We start from the raw sequence: 22,492 nt of genomic DNA on the forward strand, positions 1-22,492 counted from the left end.
TAATTACCCAAGACTTTTATTTCAATGGGTTTCTTTCATTTTGTCATTTTGAAAAGCATAATGAGTATTAGAGATGTTTATAAACAAATATAAATACAGCAACAGGAAAGAATAATTAAAATTAAGGTAACACAATCTTCCATTGCACAAATGAAAAAGATCTTGTGGAATCTTTCATTGGAAAAATATTGTCCAAAGCATGCAAAAGATATAAGCGTCTCATAAGATATTAGCATCAATTTTCAGATGCAAGATGTTATGAGCAGAGGCACTTCAGTTTGGTTGAAGCAATAACTCAAATTTTCATACTAACAGCATCCACAAGCGGCCTCCCAATAAAGTGTCATAATCACAAACGGGGCGTCGCTAAACACAACAAAATTTGATATATGCTTCTAAATACACTGTGTGGTACGGTGGCCTGGAAGTGCAAATCAATATAGCAAATCGTGAAACATACACGGCCCATAAATGCTCATCAACAAAACAATAAGTTTCCAGATACAGGATCAGTTCTTGTGACACAGTTAATCATCTTTCAAGTTACATTTATTTTATTTACGATTTTTTTTTTAACTCAATTGAAATGAAAGACACTGATAACATTTTTGGGCGATACTATCAGCGTGTTGGACAGTGTTAGCGTGCATTTAATATGTTTAAAATCTCCTTACAAGCATGTAATTGTGTTGTAATTACTTAGTAATGGCAATACAGAGTGACTTGGCAAACCATGTTGTCAGATATAAACCAGGCCGTGAGATGTCCATCTTGGCAGGGGATTATTTTTCATGCAACTCTATAATAATCAAATTTTTAAACATCTATGCATCCATCCATCCATTTTCTATAGTGCTTGTTCTTATTCGTGTGGCTGGTAAACAAGAGCATAGCCTGTCCCACTTAACTTTGAGCAAGAGTGACTGACGTACAACATGAACATACTTAAACTCACACATTCAATTCCAAAACCAGAGCTATTATTATTATTATTATTATTATTTTAAACCACGACGCCTGAAGTCACTCCGTGTCCTTCAAAACTGCTTGTTCAGCTTCTCCGCTTCCTTCTCCCTGGCCTCGGAGGCGCTCTTGGTGATGCAAATATCGTCCAGCGCTTCCATGATCTCCTCCATTTCCGCGGCGAGCTCCTTGTAGCTCTCCTTCAGCTCGTCCTGCTGCTGTTTCAGATCCACAGCGGCCTCGAGCAGCTCCTTGGCCTGGTCGCTACACTGGCTCCTCAGTTCCTCCACGTCCGAGAACATCTTCTCCATGCTCTTCATCAGGTCTTTCAAGCCCTGGGCCGTCACCTCGAACGTCTCCGGGCTGTCGTCTACTTGGCTGTTGTCCGGCTCCGCCTCCGCCGCCGAAGTCCACTCCGGCAATGTCCACTCCGTTGATGATGTCCACTCCGTTGATGTCCCCGCTACTGGTTCTGGTTCCACCTTTGAATCTTCTTCCATGACTCCCGATGCTTGAGTCGAGTAGCTGGAAGATGAGTGAATCGATGATTCAACTTGTGGCTTATGTGCTTCTCAACTGATTTTAACCTACTTGCAGAGGGTGAAAAAGGCACTTGTGGCTAATTTGCTGTGCTAGGGCACCAATGTGTGTTTGTGCGTGTGCGTGTGTGTGTGTGTCCAGGTGCCCACCGGTGTGTTCTGACCTGTAATTCATTTAGGGGAGCTATCCCAAGTGACCTCATCCAGACAGATTAGCAGCTGCCTTCAGCCTTGACACTCAGGTGCACCCTCACACATTGTCAGCCTTTCCATCCATCCATCCATCCATCCATCCATCCATCCATCCATCCATCCATCCATCCATCCATCCATCCATCTTCTTTGCCGCTTATCCTCACGAGGGTCGCAGGGGAGTGTCGGAGCCCATCCCAGCTGTCAACTGGGTGGAGGCGGCGTACACCCTGAACTGGTCGCCAGTCCATCGCAGGGCACATAGAAGCACAATCACAATCCCACCTAGGGGCAATTTGGAGTGTCCAATTATTGTTGGATGTTTTTGGGATGTGGTAGGAAACCGGAGTGCCAGGAGAAAACTCATACAGGGACAGGGAGAACATGCAAACTCCACACAGGCAGGGTCAGGGTCGAACCCAGATCCTCAGATCTGTGAGGCCAACGTTTTACCAGATGATCCACCGTGCCGCCAGACTTTCCATTTCAATTATATTTAATACAGAGCAGTGACTCGATGGCACCGACTTTTTCTCCCAGCAAACTGCAAAAATTCAGACAGGCCAGTGCATGTGGGACAATACAATTAATGAGGGTGCTCCCACAATCTTTTTTTTTAATTTTCCATCGTTATCTCATGGGATGTTATAACTACATTTTTGAGAGGAAAAAAAAAAAACCATAATTTTTTTGCAGTGACGCGGAGGTACCTACCCTTTAAATGGCCGTAGCGATAAGGACCACACCACTTGAAGTCTCTTATCAAGGGAAGACAACTTGCCTTGCAAGGGATGGTGACCAATGTCCTTAAAATACAGAATTATCCACATTATCTACTAAAAACATTTTGGAATTCATATTTATTTAATTCATATTTTATTTTATTAAAACAAATTAATAGTATATATAAATATTAAGGAAAGTTCAATTGATGTACTGATGACTTTAGTGTATTCTTAGTATTATTTTTTGTTGTTGTTGTTTAAGTATCCTGAAGTGCACATTTGTAAGATTTTTAAGCAGTTTGACACACATTTACACATTCAAATAAAATAGCAAAATGTCCATGATTTCATTGCAATATAAAGTTGTGCAAATCAAAACATTTAGATAAAAGAGAAAAAATGAAGTTGTTTAGACTACGAAGCGCCGTGGTGGTAACTGGATATGTATCGATATAATATCACACATGGCGGTCATGAAATAGTTGAAATTTTATGGAAAAGTCTTACTTGTTTCTCTGGTTGTTATGTGTGGGTATCCACAGTGCTTCAGCATGTAGACTGAAGATAAGTGCATCATTTCAGGAACTCGCCCACTTCTCATTGCTTTGAATACGCAGCACGCGCACCCCCCCCCACACACACAAATATAAAAAAACATTTGTTAGTATATCTGTCATTTAAAAAAATATATATTGTAATATTTTGGCTTTTTTTTATTTTATTTTGAGTTATAAACTAAACAATTGAATATTGTGGTTGTATTATTTTTTGTAAAGTTGTTGAGTTACATATAAATGATATTACGGTGGCCCTGAGGAGCAAATCAGTGTAACAAATTGTGAACAAATAGTCTGTGGACTTGATACATCTGGAGGAAATCATTTATGATGATCCTAATTTGTCAAAATGAATAAATGTTATTATACTATATATATAATATTGTAAAAATTATCCACGCAAAAGTCAGGTGTGTGCGGGCAGCGTGGGATCAATTCCTGCTCGTGATTGTTTTGATAAGTGCACTGTGATTGACTGGCCGCCAGTTCGGGGTGTAGTCTTCCTTTTCACCCGATGTAAGCTGGGATAAACCCCTTGTGAGGATAAGCGGCTTGCGAAATGGACATGGGCATATATTGGACCTTCACAAGCGGTAGTGCCAACAAAATCCACACGAGGGCAGTATTGTAACGATGTTCTTTATACCGCTCACCGCATCCATCCATACATCCATTTTTTTAGCCGCTTATCCTCACAAGGGTCGCACTGGAGCCCATCCCAGCTGCCAACGGGTAGGAGGCGGTGCACACCCTGAACTGGTTGCCAGCCAATCACAGAGCACAAAAAGACTAACAACCAATTGCACTCAGTTAGCAGAGAACAGGTGACGACCAGATGTTATTGTATTGTGTATCCATCCATCCATCAATCCATTTTCTTAGTCGCTTATCCTCATAAGGGTCACGGGAAGGCTGGGACTATCCCAGCTGTCAACAACCAGGAGGCAGGGTACACCCTGAACTGGTCGCCAGCCAATCGCAGGGGACATGGAGACAAACAACCACACTCAAAATCACACCTTGGGGCAATTTTGAGTGTCCGATTAATGTTGCATGTTTTTGGGGTGGGGGAGGGAACTGGAGTGCCCGGAGAAAACCCACGCAGGCACGAGGAGAACGTGGAAACTCCACACAGGGTGGGCTGGGATTGAACCCGGCTCCTCAGAACTGTGAGGCCAGCGCTTTCCGGCTGTTCCACCGTGTCGCCACGCTCACCACAATGAAGGTAATTTTTGTACTGCACGTGTTCTTATTCATCTTTCAGGGATGAATTTACAGGTGAGAATCCCCTCAGAACCTGCCCAACAGGTGTGATAATTTTCGTTCCAAATGTGTGTGTGTGTGTGTGTGTGTGTGTGTATGCGTGTGCTTGTGTCTGCTCGTCTGCGTGGGTCAATGCGTGTGCTTTTGTGTTTGCGTGCACGTGAGAGTTGCGTAGGGGTGCATGGGGTATGGATTATTTGCTATTCAGGGAGTCCGGCCAAGCATGAGACAGGGGGGAGAAAAGGATCATTGTTGTGGTCCAGATGAGTGTCAAAGGTGACTGGCGGAATAGATTCAGTCGTGAGGCTTTTTGAAAAATGAAATAAAATAAAAGCACACACACACACACTCACAACAACTGCCTGACCCCTGAAGACATGGTCTAATTTTTAAACTCTTTTACAACAACAACAAAAAAAAGGATTAAATTACATCTGAATGTGTCTTACGGCAGATGTGAAATGTTCTGTTGAACTTTGTGTCAAAGGGCATTTATGGAGAACGGGAGAAATGAATGGAATTTGTTTGGTTATGAATAGAAGTGCAAGGCTACGGGGAGCTTCTCTTTTGATCACCAAATTATTTTTAGAATCTCTTTTTGAAAAAAAAAACTGAAAGTTGGGCACGCTGAATTTGCATGCCGGGCCACTAGTTGGCGATGTAACTACAATTAAGCACATCAACTTTTTTGCTCTCCCGAAGGCATTGGTTCACAATTTGATGAACAAAAAATAATAATTGCTCCTTGCCCACTGCATACTACCTACACAGCTCTTTAAATTTCTACTCATTGACTTTTTTTTTCCAACTGGAATATCATATAATAAATGTGTACTTTGCTGGAAAAGTAATGGAATCTCAATACAACAGAGTTGTAGTCTACCATTATTGTTTTGGTCGGAAGAAATACTTAACATGCACGCATATGGCCTCCATTTTCAGCGTCATTTTGAATTGGACCCACTGCAATGGGTCTAGATAATTTTCAAACATTTACATTTTTATGGTCCGAAATGATGTAAACCAACAGCCAAAACAGCACCGAAATAAAATCCGTCTTCATTGTGTCATGTGTCGCGTAAAGTTTTCCTCCAGGCATCTAATGCTTGAGGTTTGGCCAGTGAGGGCACTTTGAGTGGGAAAGTCATTTATCACGGATTGAAAAACAATAAGTATGGATGAATAAATAGCATCGCACGCTATGTCCACATGTCGTTTCTGCACTTGCCTGTGAACGCATCACTTTTCTTTTTTTTTTTCATCAACATCTGGTTAATTCCTGTTGCATATTTTCAGACATCCCGTCATCAACACCAGTCCTTCAGACTTCAAACTCGTGAGATTGAAATACTTTTCTAACATCCATCCATCTATTTAATTTGCCGCTTATCCTCACAAGGGTCGCGGGGAGTGCTGGAGCCTATCCCAGCTGCCAACGGGCAGGAGGCGGGGTACACCCTGAACTGGTTGCCAGCCAATCGTAAGCTTTTCTAACACTCTGTTACATATAGCGTGCTTTTTTGATGAGGTGGGGGCTGAGGGGGGGGCGACATGAAAACAAAATGAACACTCAATGTAAACGTTGCTGTATCAAGTATTTGTAATTCAACAGTGTGTCATTATTTATCAACAATGATATGGTCCGACTCAAAGTAGATCCATCTATCCATTTTCTTTGCCGCTTATCCTCACAAGGGTCATGGGGCGTGCTGGAGCCTATCCCAGCTGTCAAAGGGCAGGAGGCAGGGTACACCCTGAACTTGTGTCCAGCCAATCGCAGGGCACATTGAGACAAACAGCCGCAGTCACAATCACACCTAGGGGCAATTTCCATCCATCCGTCCATTTTCTTTGACGCTTAACCTCATGAGCATCGTAGGAGTGCTGGAGCCTATTCCAGCCATTAACAGGCAGGAAGCGGGGTACACCCTGAACTGGTTGCCATGCAATTGCAGGGCACATAGAGACAAACAGCCGCACTCACAATCACACCTTGGGGAAATATCCATCCTTTTGTTCATTTTCTGAGCCGCTTATCCTCACGAGGGTCGCGAGGAGTGCTGACGCCTATCCCAGCTGTCAACGGGCAGGAAGCGGGGTACACTCTGAACTGGTTTCCAGGCAATCGCAGGGCACATAGAGATAAACAGCCGCACTCCCAATCACACCTAGGGGCAATTTAGAGTCTCCAATTAATGTTGCATGTTTTTGGGATGTGGGAGGAAACCGGAGTGCCCGGAGAAAACCCACGCAGGCATGGGGGCTGGGATCGAACCCGGGACCTCAGAACTGTGAGGCCAACGCTTTCCAGCTGCTCCACCGTGCTGCCCCAATTAACACAATAGTTAAAGTATAATAAATGCAAACACAAAAAAAGCCTGTGTCCTCACTGGTTCACTACAATTATAGACCACTAATGATCAGATATAAATTTGAATGAGATTTCTCGTCCAAAAGAAAAAAAATCATCCAAGATCCGTACGATTTCCCACAAGATTTGAATTGCAACGATTGTCACGAACCAACGGGCGGACCTAAATGCAGGACTTCGAGGCAGGGTCATAATGTTCATCTTTTTGTCAGAACAGCTCCGAAAGTAGTGGTATTTCTATTGAAAGATGTGAAAGCGCTTTATAGTGGTTCAACAACATGAAAGACAGAACTTCAAATGAAATTCCACAATGGGGAACTGCACAAACAGTCGAATGTTGTGCTCCACCCTGAACCTTTCATATCTGGATCACTTTCCTTCTTCTGGTAAACGGGTGGGATTCCGGCTCAAGCCCCCTCCGGGGTTGATAGCAAATACATGAATGGTTAATTCCACCCCCCCTCCCCCAACAATGGGACCTCCCTCACATCCATCGAATTTTCTTCTGCGCTGACGCTGACAACACGTCCGTCAAAATCCGATGAGGGAAGAAAAAACACGCTGGGAATGTGGCGGAAAAGCGCGGGCACCTGTAGGGAAAGCCGAGAAATAACTCGGTGGGATACTTTGACATAAATAAAGTCTATAAAGCTGTCACGCGCATGCCGGGAACTGTCGAAACAGACACAATCCTGCTCGGGCGGGGTTAAAGGGTGAAGACGAGTACATATATTTTGGGGGAAATTACAAGGATGTCCTTTGAGTTGGAATGTGTCAAAGTTGACGTTCCAGGGAATTGTCAAGTGGAACATGTGGCTCCTTTTGATCATTTCACCTCGCTCATTTTTCCAACAAAGCGCTTGCGAAAGTAATGAAACGCAGAGCTAGAGCGGGGATGAGAGGAGAACAGATGTTCATCTTGCTGTTTCCGTTTAAAAATCAGCCCTCGAAAGTTGACGAAACAATCCGTTAAAAACGAGAACCAAACAGGAAATGTTGACAGTTTCTGTTGTCTCGTTCAATCCGATTTTGCCTATCGGATAATCCCACTTAAAATGATTTCATGCTGTCATGTTTTGCTTCCTTTTGGTTATTTCCTGCCCTCTGCAAGGACCTCATTTTGTCTTTTCGAGGCTGGAAAGCAGGTTTTTAGACCACCAGGGGAAATCTTCTCGACTTCCACTCCTCTCACAGCTCATTATGGTGTGAACTAATTGCATGCTAACTTTAGCCGAGCGGCAGCCTACTTCCATCTGTCCGCTATCGCTAAAGTAGGGTGGGATGGTGATGTGGTCGGATCCTACCTTCCAAAGAAAAACTTCGGCCTTAGGTTGATCCTAAGGAACGACTCTAAACTAGTCTAAGATGAGGTAAATTAATCTAAAATATAATTACATTTTAACTCATAGCATACACATTTGTTTTTAGTTCAATTAAGATGACTGAAACCTTATGAATTCAATCGTGTTCCATTAAGATAACATCAAACTAACATAGGATGAACCATTCATTTTCTTAGCCACCTATCCTCACAAGTGCCAGGGCCTACCGCAGCTATTATCGGGCAGGAGGCGGGGTACACCCTGAACTGGTTGCAAGCCAATCGCAGGGTACATGGAGACAGTCTCTATAACACCTAGGGGCAATTTATAGTGTCCAATCAATGTTCCATGTTTTTGGGATGTGGGAGGAAACTGGAGTGGCCGGACAAAAAAAAAACAAAAAAAAAAAAAACAAGCAGGCACTGGAGAACTTGCAAACTTCACATAGGCGGGGCCGGGATTCAAACCCCGGTCCTCAGAACTGTGAGGCCAACAGTCTAACCATTTGCCCCACCTATAAGAGAATATTTGAGCTAAATCAAAATATGCTAAATTGAGCTAGCTTTTGTACAGATCAACTGATTCAAACATAATTTGAGTTATTTTAAGATAAAGAAAGTTCAGCTAATTTGAGTTTAACTAATATAATAATATAATATAATATGTGCTAAGATAATGTGCCTTAAAGTGTACACAGTAGCTAACTTTGACTTGTTTACAGCTAATTTAAGTTTAGTTTGTCGGAAATGACCCGGGAAATGACTCCCAAACCAATTCTATAAGGTCTATAAATCGCCTTCATTTCTAGATGTTTGCAGGTGCTTTTATGAAATATAAACATTCAGATTTGTCAATGGTGTGAAGAAATATAAAGGATTGTTTAAAAAAAAAAACAGCACCATCTGGTGGCTTGGAGGGTCACTGCCTTGAATTGCCACAGTCAGTAAATCTTCCCACTTTAGCGGCAGGAAGTGTTTTATCAAACATCTGGAACTTCACCCAGATTACATCATCATCTCTGCACCAGGTGACCCCAGGTATGATGTCAGACAAATAATCATCATTTGGCAGTTATTTAAGGTTATCTTATGAGGGTGTTAGCCGCTTTCTTGGCAAATGTACTTTTACACGAGTCCAACGTCTCTTAAGCAGTTTCTGGTACTCTGCAAAGCATTCTGGGCGGGTGATTCAGTCCGTTTAGTGGCTCTGCAATGTATGCATGTTGCATGTTTCCTGTGCAGACTGAGTCAGGGCAACGGTGGTGATGACAGATACTATTTTTTTTCTTCCTGTCCTGGTTAGATAGCAGCTAGCGTTCAATGTTTCGCAACCTAGAATGTGACTTGCCTTGGACACAATGTCCCTACTGTAATTGTTACTATGTATTCATCATAGCTTGCAAATACACTATTTGTAAATTTGCCCCATAGTCTTCGGACCTTGCCGAATGTCTTTTGGATCCCCCCTAGCCTGGCGTTTCTGTGCCTCTGCCTTGTCGGACTGCTACACCGTGTATGACCCAGTTTCCGGAGTAAACCTCATTGAACGTTATGCCTCTCCCTCGAAGTCCTGCTTTATAATATTTTACACGCCCGACGTGGCTCTATATTTAGCAACGGAGTTGTGCGCCATGTGTATGAAAGTGCAACACACCCCACCACTTAATCAGCACATACAGAATAATAGGGCTGCCACATGGGCGACGGCCAGAGATGGCATTACACACCCACTCAGGCATTTCCTGCTTTCCTCATGACCTCATGTGCTAATGTCCATTAATCCTGGCAAACTCTCAACAGCCCATTCTGTCTCAGGGTACGCTATCACTAAGGCTCTCCCCCCCCCCCCCCACACACACACACACACACACAGTCAGCAGACCACGGCTCCCAGTATTTCCCAGCTGATGCCGGAGATAAGCTTTCTCATGATTGGAGGTGTCCATGTGCTTTGTATGTGTGAGAAAGCGCAGGGGGGGCTGCAGTATGCGGCCATGTACCTCGGCCGAGGGGAAAACCGCGTAGAACAATGCAAGCCTGACGTCAATCTGTTCAAAACTGCTGTCAGAATGTCTGTAGCGGGGTGATAATGTAAGCAATTGAACACATTAGTCTGACAGGTTTTTTTGTTCTTTAGATGTCTAGCAATTAAAGAGCTAGTTTGAATTTTAAAAAAAAAAGTATATGTAGCAAGACAGGACAGTGGTGCAAGTGGTTTGAGTGTCTGCCGCACAGTTTTGAGTACTGGGGTTCAAATCCCCGACCCCGCCTGTGTGGAGTTTGCATGTTCTCCCCCGTGTATGCGTGGGTTTTTCTCCGGGCACTCCGGTTTTCTCCCCTCATGCCAAAAACATCCATGCATCCATCCATTTTCTTCACCGCTTATCCTCACGAGGGTCACGGGGACTGCTGGAGCCTATCGCAGCTGTCAACGGGCAGGCGGCGGGGTACACCCTGAACTGGTCGCTAGCCAATCGCAGGGCGCATCGAGACGGACAGCCGCACTCAAAATCACACCTAGGGGCAATTTCCATCCATCCGTCCATTTTCTTAGCTGCTTATCCTCACGAGGGTCGTGTAAGTGCTGGAGCCTTTCCCAGCTGTCAACGGGCATGTTGCATGTTTTTGGAATGTGGGAGGAAACCAGAGTGACCGGAGGAAACCCACGCAGGCACGGAGAGAAAACAAGCAAACTCCACACTGGCGGGTCCAGGATTGACGTGGGAACCTCAGAACTGTGAGGCCAACGCTTTACCAGCTGAGCCACCGTGACACACATGCCAAAAAACATGCAATATTAAGTGGACACTCTAAATTGCCCATAGGTGTGATTGTGAGTGCGGTTGTGTTTCTAGATGTGGGCTGCGATTGGCTGGCAACCAGTTCAGGGTGTATCCTGTCTCCTGCTTGTTGACAGCTGGGATAGGCTTCAGGACTCCCCGCGACCCTTGTGAGGATGAGTGCCTAAGAAAATGGATAGATGGATGGATATACAATACAATAACATCTGCTCATCAGTCGTTCTCTGTTAACCGGTAATTAGAGATATAATAGCGGTGATAGTCTTTAAGTACAACCATGTCCATAAATGTTTGACTAGAACTCCAAACTATTTGGACTATGAGACTTGTCCGTTCATGTCGGGGGAGGGTTGGGGGGGGGGCGTGGACGATTATAACCATCTATAATGTCTTTCACTGGAAGCCGAGACGCCGACATACCGGGAGGTCAGCAATGTTAATAGACTGCTTCGCCATTGTTTGTCTGCTCAGCTGCTACCTGAGGCCAAATGTTTATCACTGTCAGGATTGGAGCGGTTTCATTTGACGATGAAGTCACCTACTTTTTGGAAAAGCCGATATTGTTCACCAAAAGCCTTTTAAGGCGAGCCGGCCCAATGGTTCCGCCAAGTCGCTGGCATTATTGTTCGTTACACGTTGAAATTAACAATAGCATCACCCGGCACACACAACCCCTTTGACAACAGAATGTGTATCAGATATTTTTTACTGGAATAAGATTCCATTCCACGCGGGGGGAAAATAAAAGACATAGCAAGGAGGTGCCGGGATGTGAATAATAGACATATGTTGCTTTGTTCCCTGGGGTTCCAGATCATGACCCCGTTTCCATTCCGGAGGTACAAACAAATCAAAACACCTGCGTTTTTACGTCCCAATGCCAAGCTTTTGATTCAGACAAGATGGCGATTGTTTTTGGATCACTCTTGGGAGGGATTTTTGGGAAGTATCATCATGTCTACATATGCTAATGGTGGCCTCCCCGTGATAATTGTGTAATTTCACATTTCAGTGAAGTGCCGCCTCCGCAGCTGAAAATAGAATCAATATGTCGACTCTCTTCTGGAATGTTCTTCGTCGCGCGCGTCATGGCAACTGAAAGCTCTCGACTTGCGAAAAACCGGTCTCCTTCAAAGTACTGAACAACTTTGATTGGTCGCACATATCCCAAATTCAAACCGCCGTTCACCGTCTCGAGAAACATCAGTAAATCTTGCGAGACCTCAGATGGCGCATGTAAAAGATTGATTCCGTATTTGTTCCACACTCATTCCAGATGTTTGTACAGAAGGGTACCCGAAAATGTGACTGTGCCCTGTAATTGGCTAACGACCAGTGCGAACTGTACTTTCCATTTGGCCCCAAATCACTTAACATGGGCTCCAATTCACCTGCAACCGTAGTGAGGATAAGTGTTCTACAAAAAGGATGGCTGGATGGGTGGAAAGAATGCTATTGGACGAAGATGAGAAAAACAGTTCAGACAAAACCACTGAAGGCAATTTGCCAAAAAACAAAACAAAAAACCGTCACCTCAAATTGTTCATCCCCCAAGTACCATAATTTCCAGACTATAAACTGCAACGTTTTTCACACGCTTTTGCGGTGGTGCAGCTAATTTGTGCATTTTTTGTAACAGTTGCAAGGGGGGACTCGAGCGGAAAAGTAAGATTGAGACCGGTGGAATATATGTGCCGAGGAAGTGACTTTTACCGGTATGCTATTTTTTTTAACCAGCCCTGTTAGTGCTGTGTTATCATTAGCGGTGTGCTCGCGTGTTGCTGCTGTGTTACTGCCACGTCTCAGTGACTTTTACCGGCATGTTTTTTTTTAACCGGCCTTGTTAGCACTGTGCTAACGTTAGCTCTGTGCTAGCGTGTTGCTGCTGTGTTACTCCCGCATCGCAGTGATTTTTACCAGTATGTTTTTTTTAACCGGCCCTGTTAGCGCTGTGCTAGCATGTTGCTGCTGTGCGAGCGAGTTGCTGCTGTGTTACTGCCGCGTCTCAGTGATTTTTACCGGTATGTTTATTTTTTTAACCGTCCCTGTTAGCGCTGTGCTAGCTTTAGTGCTGTGCTCGTGTGGTGCTGCTGTTATTGCCAGGTCGCAGTGATTTTTACCAGTATGATTTTTTTTTTTAACTGGCCTTGTTAGCGCTGTGCTAGCGTGTTGCTGCTGTGTTACTGCCGCGTCACAGGCACTGTTTGGAAAAAAAAGCTCAGGTATTTTATTAAAACTTTGAAAACTCTTTCTGTGTACCGTCTGTCTTTGTAAATATCTCATGTTTCAATATGGCCACATGTGGCTTTTAATCAGGTGCGGCTTGTGTATGTACAAAATGTTTTTTCCTTTAAAAATGTACTGGCTGAGGCTTATAATCAGGTGCGCTCTTTAGTCCGGAAACTACAGTAATAACATCTACATTTAGATTAATTGTGAGAAAATGTACACTGGTAGAACTTTTTATCCAAGCCATCTTGATAATGCTTTATTATGAAGCAATCATCCCTTCCTCAGCTACTGGACCGTAGTCACATTAGTTACAGTAATTGCTATTTTGACATGAAGGCGTGGAAAATTTAGAGCAGAGCCACGGAAAAAAGGAACAGCTGCTTGACTTGACATTTACCCTCAAATGAAAGACTATTGGAAACTAAAGATGCTGAGTTGTGGGTTTTGTCAGTGGAGAAGGACTGTAATGGGTCGACCTGTTTGCGAGCCCTCAGAGATGTCTTAGTTTAATGAAAACGCTCCAGTTTCACATCTAGATGAGAAAAGTCTCGTCTAGAAACACTTACGGGTGTCGGCCATTAACAAGCGCTCCGACCTGGCAGCTAAATTTTGTGCATGTCAGACTTGCTGTCCACGATATCTAAATGATGATTGATGATAAGCAAGAGATTTATGGTAAAACACAAGAGGCAGTGATGTCATGGACACGTTGCTCTTTTTATTTGGTGAGGATGAACTTTGACCCTGATGCTCTTAAATTTGATGTTGCGTCACACAACAGTGTTCATAATAGCACATGACGAACACAACTAGGTGGTATTTAAAATTTTTTGCCACATTTTTTATGTAAATGCGCAATTTAGAAATTAGTGGTGACATGCGAGGCCGGCCAATGGTCGCATGAGGAGCTGAGCTGTGCCTAAAATGCTGACCAATCATGGTGACACAACGCAAGAAGCTAGTGCGGTAAGTCAAGAAATCATATTATCATGATTTATATATGATGAGCTTTGCACTTCCTTTCCATTGAACCTTTTTCATAAAAAATCTGCTCTATGTGCTGGATGTTTAGATCACAAAATGTTGACCCTTCATGGCAAGTACAGATGTCTGGTCACGCTAGCGTGACTGTAGCGGCTACAGTAAATCCATTTAGTACTGCAAAGTTTACCTGCTATCTTGTTGCAGAACGTAGACTGATACATTACGATTGACGTAAATGATGTCAAGGAGCGACACAATTCACGTGTTCAACGTCTTCTGTAGTTCTACTCTACTAATTTAGAGCTACAACTGGTCCACAAAATGTAGCTAATTTAGTTTAGCATAGCTGCTAACATCAAGGGAGATGGCTCACCTGGCTTCACCCATGTTTCACAAATAAACTTCCCAGCCGATATATTTATTATTTATGACTTCTTCTGACTGACATGAGCTTGATCCTGATCTTACATTAATAATTTAATATGAACCAGATGGTTATGTGGGAGCTAATAAGTGCATTAGTAAATCAAAGTTAAATTGGCTTGAAATTGATGCATGTTGAACAATAGGGATTTTATTTTATGTTTTTTGCCTGCATCACAGCTGGTTTATCCATTTATTTTTTTCGTGATCTCGTGAGATCATAACTGGAGACTCAACAACCCCGAGCAGTAGGTCTACAGTGTAACTTTAACAAACATCTCCTACCCTGTTGTGTCATATGTTAGATTTGTGAGATACGTTCTTTTTTTTTTAAATGGTTGTGCTTATAGGTGGCGGCACTTTATTGGTCATATGGTGTCACCCCTACATAATATTATAGTAACACTTTCAGATGAGGAGACTTCAAACGGCTCCTGTGAAACTTTGCCACACTTTGCCATAAAATGATGAATGGTGAGCGTGCAGCTGTCAAGTTTTTTTTTTCCACCCTCCATCTCCGTGACGAATGTTTTTAGACTTTGAAATTCCCCACAGGATGTCTTTGCTTTTGTGCTGTATCACATTTCTGTCTGTTGAAGATAATCTCATATCAGCCCACGAACATTTTTCCACCGAGCAGTACGTTTTGGTTCGGATCCAGACATACGCAGTTTTTTTTGTATTTTCTCTGTCAAAACTGGTAAAGATGCCCATAATATCTGACCTGTACCATACAATTTTCTTTTAAGGTGGCTTTCACTAGCATGGAAAAAAAAAATCACTTTGCGACTCAATGGGGGGCGGGGGGGGGGTGACCTTTCCCAGGAACCACCCAGCCTTTGTTTTTATGGACCAAAAACAATCTGTTATCAAGGATTTACGTGGGTGACCAGTGGGTTGCCATGTTGGATCGTGTGTGCCATGTGATGCCATAGTGTCTGACTTTGAGAAATTTGGGTCTCCTTGACCCAACATCAGTTTGATTCAGAATCGTATATCAAAGGTTTTTCTCAAGGGGGGGTACAAAAGGAGTTGGCTGTCTCTCAGATCAGTGGTTAATTTCCATAAAACAATCAATCATCCATCCATCCATCTCGTATCTACCGCTTTTCCAGGTCGGGTCGTGGGGGAAGTAGCTTCAGGAGGGATACCCAGACTTCCCTTTCCCCAACCACTTCATCCAGCTCTTCTGGAGGGATCCCGAGGTGTTACCAAGCTAGCCGAGAGACACTGTCTCTCCAGTGTGTCCTGGGTCGGCCCCGGGGTCTCTTTCCGGTGGGACATGCCCGGAACACCTCACCAGGGAGGCGTCCGGGAGGCATCCAGATCAGATGCCCCACCCACCTCATCTGGCTCCTCTCAATGGGGAGTAAATTGAGCCCCTCCTGGATGACCGAGCTTCTCACCCGATCTCTAAGGGAGAGCAAGGACACCCTGCGGAGGAAACTCATTTCGGCCGCTTGTATCCGGGATCTTGTTCTTTCGGTCACGACCCACAGCTCATCCCCGTAGGTGAGGGTAGGAACGTAGATCGACTGGTAAATTGAGAGCTTTGCCTTTCGGCTCAGGTCCCTCTTTACCACAACAGACCGATACAAAGTCAACAAAACAACAATCAATCAATGTAATCAAATAACCTAAGGCAATAAAAACGTGGGGATGTTTCTGTTTCTGTGAGACCGAGACCATGTTACTGAAAGCAGCTCTAAAGAGGAAAATGATCATCTGCAAACCAGACAAAACGCCCGAAACCACTTAAAGAGGCAGCATTGCTCCATTTGTCAACACACTTTGGTGTGGTTTGGGTCAGTTGAGTTGTCACACAAGCACTGCACGGCCCAAAGACACAGACCAGTTTTCACATGACATTAAAAAAAACCTCCTAATTTCCTTGACAAATTTTGGTCAATCAATCCATGTTTCATTTTCTGCTTTGGTCTGGACCCAAGAACCAAATTACAAGCTACTTAAATGCTACTGTGCTGGTACTAACATAAGTGAGTATTATTTTATGAGATCACAGAAAAATGTTCAGTGTGGCTTATGTCAGTTTTTTTGAGGTACTTACACCTGTTTCAGTACTTCAGGACCAAGTAGTGCATGATTAATAGTTGAACCAGCACCTCACCCCCAGTCCCCACTACCGCCACAAACACACACATACACACGACTGCCCATTATTCATAAACGTTGTTTTTTGTCTTTGTTTCTGGTGCAAATAACCCAAAATATTGGCAAATATCCAGTTGTGATTGAAAAAAGAATATTTGTTATCAAGCACTGAGATGTGATAGCCGCTTGTTTTACAAATCCTCGCCGGACGCAAAAGGTCGGAGCTTTTCTGGAGGAGGGCGGCAGGAGGGGTCGTGACCTTTCACCTTCAACTGGCGGCCTCCCCTGCTGACACGTCACGTCAGAGCAGAGGCGTGAAGCAACTGACAACGGGAGGAGAAATTGAGGAGACAAAGTGGGACGGGCCAGGGTTGGCCTATAAGCGGTACTTCACAAAGTAGATTCTTTATTCATTAATTGGACACTCTAAATTGCCCGTAGGTGTGTTTGTGAGTGCGACTGTTGTATGTCTCAATGCTCCCTGTGATTGGCTGGCAACCAGTTCAGGGTGTACCCCGCCTCCTGCCTGTTGACAGCCGGGATCGGCTCCAGCACTTCACTGACCCTTGAAAGGATAAGCGGCTAAGAAAATGGATGGATGGATATATATTTTCCTGCTTCCTGTGAGAATCCAAAAGTTCACATTGCTTTGTTTGTACGGCCAGACTTGATGGATATCGGCGTGTGTTTGCTGTCAGGTGTGTATGTGTATGTTTTATCTTTTATAGCAGGGGGGTGGTTCAGGTCCAGCCCATATTTCCATGCCAGAGATCGCGAGCGGCAGACGGACAAGATCAGACGTGCTTTGTGCTTCTGCGATATTTTCGGACTTTTGTATTAGTGAGAGAACTGAGTCGAGAAACTTCCCTTTTTAAACCCACACACACACATTTTGGAGTATATTGCGAATCGCCATGAAAGGGGAAAAAATAAGAAGATTCCATACTTGTAAAAAAGAAAAAAAAAAAAAAAAGAAAAGGAAGTGACCGTCCTGAAAGCATTGATCTGGAAACTACTGAACATCAGCTCGGTGAGCATGTACGTAAATCAGGTGTTCCCAAATTGTGGTGCCTCCATCATGGAGTACGCACGAAATAAAGTGTATTGATAAATTGGTATAATACTCACCAATTTCTATTGTTTTCTTCTTAAGTGTGAGAATTTTTTTTTCCCTCCAAATTATAATGTTTTCACCCAAAAAAGACTTTTCCTGTAAAAACAGAATAATCTGTTAATTAAAATAAAAAGGAGGTACACAAAATGCTCTTCTGCACGTCTCTTTCAATGTCATAAAACCAGAAACACGTTTTGATCATGCTACCTTTAAATTGGATTTTCTTTGGATTTTTTTCTTTTAGGGTAAAAAACACTTCCACATTTTTTGCCTTTTCTATTGCAATTTTTTTGTTTCTTTGGGATATCAACAATGAAAATTGTAATCCATCCATCCATTCATCCATCCATTTTCTTCGCCGCTTATCCTCACGTAGAACTACACAATTAAAGAAAAATAGCCTGAATATTTTTTTGGGGGGGTGGGGGGGGGCAGTGAGCGTGACATTTTGGCCAGTGTACTTGTGGTTAGCATGTCTCTGGGTTTGAATCCTGCATGCTTGCATGGGCCCCATCAGGGTACTCTGCCCCACCCACAACCTCCAATATTCAAAATTAATGCATGTTAGGGTTATCCATCAAACCATTTTCTTAGCCGCTTATCCTGACAAGGGTTGCGGGGAGTGCTGGAGCCTATCCCAGCTGTCGACGGGCAGGAGGTGGGGGGGTTAGGGGGGGAGTAACTGTGGGAGGAAAACCGGAGTGCCCGGAGGAAACCCACGCAGGCACGAGGAGAACATGGCAACTCCACACAGGCGGGCTTGGAATTGAACCCGGCACCTCAGAACTGTGAGGGCAACACTTTACCAGCTAATGCACCATGCCGCAGAAAACTGTAATGATGGTCATAAAATAGATGATCTTATATCTACAGTTAAAAAAAAATAAATGAAAAAAAAAAGCTCATCTTTGTAGTACGACTTTTAACCTGAAAACTGACCTGATTCCCTTAATTTGGACCTCAAGTACCAAAATGAGAAATAATGGTTCCACCACAGACTTGATCTGACCTGTCAAAGTAACACAGCGGCTCAGTTCATGCATGCCTGTTTAAAGCACACGCACACACGCTCGATAATACAGCATTTGTTGACTACGCGGCGTGTGTCACAACAGATCCCGTGCATTTGCCCGACAAACGGATGCCAGCGGGGGAGCGCGTTCCTGCCGTCGCACCTGCAAACTGTGATTTAAGCACGCTTTTATTCTGCAGGTTTGCTGCAAAAACACGTTTTGAGCAATTATCAGCTTTGAGAGGGCAGACGGGGAGGGAGAGTTGCGCTCCATTTGGCTTCAGCCGGAGATCTTTGAAAGTATTTAAACGTGATTTTGACAGCAGGCCGTGCCAGTGGATTAATCACTTCTCTAACACCAGGATGAGTGTGTACTGTGCATAACTTTACACACATTCCTACGCACTAGTTTAAGTGTATGGGGAAAGAGTCCATACCTGGTAAGTAAAGCCCATGGACCAAGTGGGTCCCTCGAGGCCTTCGGCTTGTCCAAGTACGTGTTTGCAATACTATTAACGGAGTGCATGTCGATGTTTTCAGAAGATACACATTTTAGTAACTTCGCTGCCACTTTTAAACAACTGTAACTGTTGTTGTGAAGAACAAGTAAAGTTTCTGTTGTTTGTGTACTTTTGGTTTGAGTTCAGCCACAAGAGTAGTCTTTGGCTTCTTGTATCTAGCTTTGGTTCCCAGCTTGCATTGCACCATGTAATACTGAAATTTTGCTGTATTGAACACGTTCGCAGATGATATTGTGATCTGCAGTGAAAGCAGGGCACGTACTAGAAAGGAGAGGAATGAAGATTAGCCGAAGTAAAACAGAGAATATGTGCATGAATGAGAGGGGGGGAGTTTATAAGTTTAGTGCGTGTTTATGTAAACCCTTTCATCTTGTGTTAGCGCTACCTTTTGCGCCAACCACAAACCATAAGAATTGACCAAGGGTTTCTGGGCTAAAGTGATCTGTGTTCTTCTCATAAAAATTATCTTTGTCGTTATCTATGCTCTACAAACAAGCTAACAATCGCTGAAAACACATTTTATTGAATAAATTCAATGAACCCTCAGCATTACAGCATCGAACGCGATTTCTCCATGCACTTGGCAACCCCCTTAAGACCCAGTCCTACCTGGAGGGTGTAGCTGGGTAATCTGAAGGCCAAAAGCCAGGAGGTCATATAGGGTGAAACGGAAATAACTCTGACAGAAGCAAGCCATTGGAGAGAGCATGTGAAGAATCTATCACGGGGCACCTCCGCCATGCGCCATATAGCCTGACGCTGGTCCCGTTACACATTTAAAATAGCAATAACGTATGAATTTCAACATGTTCGTCCCTTTCTTCTGTAAGGGTTTCTTTGTTGGGACCTGAAATCTGGGATGTCATCAGGTATGATTTAGAAAGATTAAAGTCTTTCAAAGGGGGATTAGGTAGGAGATTAACCTTCATTTCAGTTTCAACAGCCCCGCTGGTAATTATATGATACACCGATGACTGGCCCGTATGCGCAGGTTCTGTCAAAGAACGATCGTTTTTATATCTGAGGTCAAACTGGTCTGGTCCAGGATCCTTCTCAACCGCCGCTTTGTTCAGATGCTAATGAATACATAAATAAAACCCTATCTGAAGTTCTGGAAACACAACGGCACCTCGGTTTTCATGATTAATCCTGTCCAAGAAGTCTCACTAAAACATAGAGTGGATTTAGATCGGTTAGCATTGATGCTAATGCAAACAGCCAGACTGCGTTGCATTGTGGGACCTCCACCTCGTCTCCCAGGTCTCTTATATGTTCTTTCCTCCCTCGTGTTGCTATGTCTACAGTCTCCACGAATACTGCGCTCTATTCCTGGCCGCGCGTTCACATGAATGTACGTGAGAAAGGCAAGAAGGGGTCATAACGAGCGGTATAAAAAGCGGCGGCGAGGAAGCTGGCGAACAATTAAATGTATTTAGCCGCACTATTCAATTAGAGAGCAGGGCAAGCTATGTGATCTGAAGTAGTTGAAATAAATGTTTTTAAGGCTCTGGTGGCAAACATTTACTTGGCTGTTTTTCCCGGAGCAGCTGGCTGCGTGGGCTGAGCAGCTGCGTTTGAACGTTGGCACGGAACTACCGGACTACTACGCGTGGACCGGTGCCTACAGCGGGAATCTCGTCCGTGTGGCAGGCTCTTTTATAAGTGCCATCTTATTTGCAAAGTATGTTCGAATAAAACGAAATTATTAAATTACAGTGATGCCTCGGTTCTCGACCACAATCCGTTGCAGAAAAGGGTTCTAGAAGTGATTTGTTCAAACACCGAATTAATAATTCCCATAACAATGAATGGAAAAACAAATAATGCGTTCCAAGAAAAATTTGGCTTTTTAAAGCATTTTTTTTTGCTTTTCCTGATAATAAACTGCATAGTAGAAATACATATACGGTTTAAATACTTTATATAGTAAAATCATTTAAGAAATATATTTATTTTCTGCTTAAAATGTATACTTTAGTTGTAGAGTACGCTCGGCTGGGAGTGCATTGCCGTATCTGTCGCGGCTCGGCCCCCAGCCTTGTAAACTTTTTTAATTAACAAAAGTGTAGAATAACTTTAAATAAGCAACTTGCCTTCTTTGGAGCCATGATTGGGGTTTAATACGGTAGTCCACGATAAGAAGAAAAACAACAGTCACTACCAGGACACGTGTGCATACAGAGGCTGTGTTACGCAGAATAACAAAAGTGAGCTATTTCATTTCCGGTTTTATTTTCGGGGGGGTTCGAATTGACAATAACAAAACGAGTCGTGGGTGGGTCATCTGCTTGCACCGGGGGGGGCGTTCGACTACCGATTTTCATTAGAAAATCACAAAATTTTCGTTAGAATACCCGTTCATTCGAAAACGGGGATGTTCGAGAACTGAGGCTTTACTGTACAGTGAGTTCAAGATTTAGCAGTGTTTCAAACATGTTTTGTGACTTAAACGGCATATTTCGGTTGATAATGGCAGCGGCAAAACAACCAAAGAAAAGGAAATGTGCGAGTCATTCCATGAATGCTCACTGAACTGAGCTCCTGTTATATTTATTATTTCAAACTATTTTTGCCACTAATTAACACTAATCTTAATCATTTTTTTTGTGAGCACCTTTGGAGAACCTCAGGACACTTTACATCAAATAAAATCACAATAAAAACAAAATATTTAAAGCTGGGGTCACCAACTGGTTGGAAACTAGGAGCTACTTCCTCGGCACTGATTAATGTGAAGGACCACTTGTAATAGTGAAATGAGAAATATGTATTTATATTTTGTAATGAGTAACAAATATTATTCATCAAGTAAGTGATGATGTCAATGATTTCCCACAATAATCAATAATCAATACACAATGCTTTTCTGCAACAATTCGAAACAAATTTCCTTCATAATGGAAAACGCCATAGGGTTGCTAACGAATCGCATAAATGTCCATATTCACAATGGATTTGAACACAAATGGTGCAACAACACAGTTAGATAATATAACAATACTCACAGGTATATATTCTTTATTCTCCGTGAAGAACGACTGAATATTACTCCCATACTGAGGAGCCGAGAACCTGTACAGTATAACCGTTATGTCTGTATTATACAGACCCCTAGTGGCTAAGACGGACGAATAAAGGAGCGATGCAATGTCCATTGAATTGCGGCAAAAAATGTGAGGGAAAAACTGCCAATATTTTCCAGTGCATCTACCTCATTAATTATTCTCTTTTCCAGCATTTAGTGCCGACGATGCGTCGGGTGACCTCTATGAACTCTTTCTGGTCTTCTCTCTATGTGCGTGGCGTGGCAAGGGGGCAGCGGCGTCCTTCTAACAGCAAGCATAAAACTAATTTATCTCGCT

The 22,492-nt window shown here is 43.3% G+C and overlaps 2 protein-coding genes across 4 annotated transcripts in view; one reads left to right on the forward strand and one right to left on the reverse strand.

Moving 5' to 3' along the window:
- Positions 1 to 34: 34 nt before the first annotated feature.
- LOC133496445 (uncharacterized) lies at positions 35 to 22,405 on the reverse strand. 3 transcript variants are annotated; one of them, XM_061812052.1, is made up of 3 exons: positions 22,136 to 22,405; positions 2,409 to 2,500; positions 35 to 1,488 (listed from the first exon to the last, which is right to left on the reverse strand). In XM_061812052.1, exons 1-3 carry the CDS (start codon positions 22,283 to 22,285, stop codon positions 1,038 to 1,040), a joined length of 693 nt encoding a protein of 230 aa, XP_061668036.1. In that variant the 5' UTR covers positions 22,286 to 22,405; the 3' UTR covers positions 35 to 1,037. The 3 variants fall into 3 exon arrangements, with proteins under 3 accessions (XP_061668036.1, XP_061668039.1, XP_061668037.1); XM_061812055.1 differs by lacking the exon at positions 22,136 to 22,405 and adding an exon at positions 17,612 to 17,630; XM_061812053.1 differs by lacking the exon at positions 22,136 to 22,405 and adding an exon at positions 2,927 to 3,042.
- LOC133496444 (pleckstrin homology domain-containing family G member 1) overlaps positions 8,864 to 22,492 on the forward strand; it is a 65,065-nt gene continuing 51,436 nt past the window's right edge. The window contains exon 1 of the mRNA XM_061812051.1: positions 8,864 to 8,969. The gene's annotated coding sequence lies outside the window, so the exon portion shown is untranslated. The remainder of the gene's footprint in view (positions 8,970 to 22,492) is intronic.

The sequence above is a fragment of the Syngnathoides biaculeatus genome, chromosome 23 (assembly GCF_019802595.1).
Source record: "Syngnathoides biaculeatus isolate LvHL_M chromosome 23, ASM1980259v1, whole genome shotgun sequence".
Taxonomy (NCBI): Eukaryota; Metazoa; Chordata; class Actinopteri; order Syngnathiformes; family Syngnathidae; genus Syngnathoides; species Syngnathoides biaculeatus.

Coding starts and splice junctions, on each gene's coding strand:
- LOC133496445 (XM_061812052.1), bottom strand. CDS start 22,285: ATGGACATTGCATCGCTCCTTTATTCGTCCGTCTTAGCCACTAGGGGT. Junction 2,501..22,135: donor AGAATAAAGAATATATACCT/GTGAGTATTGTT, acceptor CTGTATTTTAAG/GACATTGGTCACCATCCCTT. Junction 1,489..2,408: donor TCGCTACGGCCATTTAAAGG/GTAGGTACCTCC, acceptor CTCATCTTCCAG/CTACTCGACTCAAGCATCGG.